Source organism: Choristoneura fumiferana, chromosome 9 (genome assembly GCF_025370935.1).
Source record: "Choristoneura fumiferana chromosome 9, NRCan_CFum_1, whole genome shotgun sequence".
Classification (NCBI taxonomy): Eukaryota; Metazoa; Arthropoda; class Insecta; order Lepidoptera; family Tortricidae; genus Choristoneura; species Choristoneura fumiferana.
In genome coordinates this window covers 17,101,347-17,104,961 of record NC_133480.1, presented here as the reverse complement: position 1 = coordinate 17,104,961, position 3,615 = coordinate 17,101,347, and the positions used below count along the sequence as shown (strand labels likewise).

The window sequence follows — 3,615 nt, the reverse complement described above, 5'->3', positions numbered from 1 at the left end:
ATTTAGTAAAATTGAATTTTTTGATGACCCTATTTCTGTGGTCAGACCTAACAAAACTGCAGTTAAAAGTATAAAAACAAATGAATGAAAAAATCGATGTACTATATAAAACTACACATTTAATGGCGGTCTAAAAACGCGTGTATTCTTATCAGTGTTATCTAAAGTTCTAAAAAGCAATTTGATGAGGTATTTGTTACAAACAAGTTTGTTATAATCAAGGAAAATAATCAATACCGTAATCAGTATAATTTGTATAGATAATATTAATTCTATAAGCCGTCTAGAGATTATTTGTGAACATTCAGTTCAGGATAGCCACGATGGCAGTTCTCAAATTGTTCTCAATTTTCTGTGTTTTATTTGTTTCCTTCGTCAGTGCTGGGAAGCATGATATCTACTCCGGGTATGTCTTCATTTGTATAATTAACTACTACTACTTTTTTACTATATTATTGGCGGTAATTTTGATATTAACTGATAGAACAGTTTAACTTAATAACTTTTAGAAGGATTCTTTCGCAAGGCAATGATATGTGAAAGACAAACTAAAACCACTACAATATTTATCCAAATAGTATTCATCTTACTCGCTAATGTAGACGCCAGGCAGTAGTGCTAGCATTTCTGTTTTCCGGTGTAAATAGTATGGAAGCTGGTTTTTTTATTACAAAGTATTCTTAACCTTCAAAGGGTCAGTTTCATGGTCTAGGTTTAATCATTTCATCAGCGTTAACCTTAGATTGCCCTGGACCTTTTTGACACTATTTAACCCTTTGTTAAGCAGTTAACTTGGGCCGTTCAAGCCCGCCTTAAGTCTTGTGAAGGTCCATGTAGTACTGTAGCATTAGTAGAATTATCAGATTCTTTCTTAATTTTCCCGTTTCCTTAACGACCGCCTCCAACCGAAGTAACTGGAGCTCTATGGGGAGGGGGTAGGGCTATATTCAAGTGGACATCATGTGGTTGATACGATGATGATGATGGTGGTGATAGTGATTGTGATGATGATGACGAAGATGATCTTATAGTCAAAATACCACCAACGGGACTTATCACCCTAACCCACATGACTAATATTTACCTTGACGTTGATAATATGACCTTAATTTCGACCAGGTACACAGCCCACGGTGTAAAGCTGACATCCCAGTCGCACCTGCAACTGCTGGCAGAACTGAGCGAGTCTTTGAACCTGGACGAGTGGCAGCATGGCGCAGTTGGCCAGAGAGACGCTCTCTACATGGTCTCCCCGGAGAACAAGGCCAAGTTCCTTGAAGAGCTGGAAAAGAACAATGTGGAGAACTATTTGCATCTCGAAAATGTGGCTACGTGAGTATTATAGTCTTGCGGACTAGTTGAACCAATATTGCGAGAGTTACGGGCAAGCGGTAGATATATGAATTAATAAGCTGTCCTTTATTGTTGCGTTCTCAGCGGGAGGTAGCCTTTGTTCAGCAGTAGATATCTTTCGTCATAATGAAATAGTAGTAGTAGTTTTTGATTATACCTAACGATGGTTATCCATTCCAGAGGAAGACGAATAACTAAAGTTGCGTCTCTCGGTCTAACTATTCTTTTTCTTTTTACCCGCGGAATCAAACCTGCTCATGTTACCTCTCCATTGGACTTTAGTCTGTACAGCCAGCTTTAAAATAATAAAATTGTTTTTAAATATTTGCAGAGCTCTAGAAGAACACGATGCTGTTATAGCTAGATACCAACAGAGCAGGTCTTCTAGGATGGTTTTCGAGAACTACCCTCGTTATGCTGAGGTGAGCACAATTTATAGTTTATTGTGTCTTAAGGGCGGTATGTGAGGAATTACGCACGAGATTATATTAGAAGCCCGAAGTCAAAGACTGAGGGCTTTAATGAGTCGTTGTTCATAATTCTAGTACCGCCCGTGCGACATACAATGTTTTTCATCACATTTGCGAGTAAAATTGTATATTTGTAAAAAAACTAATATTTTTACAAATTTGACGATACCTTAGGCTGCGCTCTTGGCAGCGCCAGTACCCCGCCGCCCTCCCCCTCCGCAGCATGTGCCTGACGTGTGTGCGCAGGTCCTCCTGCAGGTGCAGGTCGTGCAGCAGTAGTATTAGTACGCAGTTTTGCAGGTGGTAGGGCCTTGTGCAAGGTCCGCCCGGATTGCTACCACCATCTTGCTCGCTATTCCTGCCGTGAAGCAGCAGTGCTTGCACTGTTGTGTTTCGGCGTGGAGAGTAAGACAGCCGGTGAAATTACTGACACTTGAGGTATCCCATCTTAAGCTTCTAGGTTGGCAACGCATCTGCAATACCCCTGGTGTTGCAGATGTTTATGGGCGGTGATAAGAGTACCATCAGGAGACCCACTTTCTCGTTTGCCATCCAGTCGAATAAAAAAAAAACGCACAATGACTCATGCGACCGACCAAGGGTTCCACGACAAAAACAAAAGGTCGCGGATTTTATTTGGGGGGTTGCAACAGAGGTATTTAGGCCGCCGAGGTATATACGACACTGTTTACGAGTAAGTGTGATGAAAATTGTTTAAAATATTTTCTGCATATCGTAGCTAAAAGGCTGTATTGTCTATCTAACACATGAACGATCGTGACCCCTTGCAATATCTTTTTCTATCCTTATCTTATACCGTTGGACAGAAAGAAATGGTAAATGTGATTGTGATTCTGCTTATTTGTGAACCATCTAACGTGATACTTGACTATTTCACCCAGGGTAGAAGCCTACCAGTATTTTTAGTCACAAATTAAATCGGTGTTAAATTAAGTTGATAATTATTCAGGAAGTATTTACAACTTAACTTTCTTAGACTAAAAAGAACTTTAATACAATACAATACAAATATTCTTGATTGATCACCAAAAGCAGTAGAGAGACATAACAAAAAAATGAAATTAATGAATGAATAAAAATTTCATAAATAATTTTCTTACAGTTGTTAATCTTTAAGATCTATATATTCAAATACAAATCGTTTATTCTGTAGGTAAATATTTAGGCCGCAATGGGCTCTTTTACATGTATTTTTTTTAACTACCAGCCTTTTCGGAAAACCAACAATTGCCAAGAAGAATGCGCAGCAACAAACTTGGCATTTTTTTCAAAATCTGTAATTACAAATACTTCTAAACTACACACTCACATAGACATCTATCAATTAAAGATAACAATTTAATAATAAGTCTCGTTATAACTTACTTTTTAGGTATACAATGCTAGAAAAAGGTTTAAAAAACTTTATCATTACGACATGAAATTTTTCTTTTTTTAGGTCGACGCCTACTTGGAAAGAATTGCAGCTGAATACCCTGATATCGTTACTCTGGTCAACGCTGGAAATAGTTTCGAAAACCGGGCCATCAAGTACTTAAAGGTAATATTTTAGTTTAGTTTTCTGCTATTGCTTTTCGAACAGACCCTTGCTGTTATCCTCAGATGGATTTTACAGCATACCGGAGAGAGAGAGCTGCCAGACGGGCAGCTCAGCAAGGAAAATTTTTCCTTAGCATGTCGAATGCTCCTATTGAGTCGACCTCTTAAAGGTCTCAAAGGTTCTCGAGTTGAGATCGCGGATCGGCAAGCGCAGCGCAGGACGTCCATCAAC

At 38.8% G+C, this 3,615-nt stretch overlaps 1 protein-coding gene across 1 annotated transcript; it reads left to right on the top strand.

Annotated features, from left to right (window-relative positions):
• The first annotated feature begins 295 nt into the window (after window positions 1–295).
• On the top strand, window positions 296–3,411 carry LOC141430885 (carboxypeptidase B-like). Its single transcript, XM_074091750.1, has 4 exons — window positions 296–406; window positions 1,120–1,332; window positions 1,685–1,775; window positions 3,283–3,411. Exons 1-4 carry the CDS (start codon window positions 324–326, stop codon window positions 3,394–3,396), a joined length of 501 nt encoding a protein of 166 aa, XP_073947851.1. The 5' UTR covers window positions 296–323; the 3' UTR covers window positions 3,397–3,411.
• Window positions 3,412–3,615: the final 204 nt, after the last annotated feature.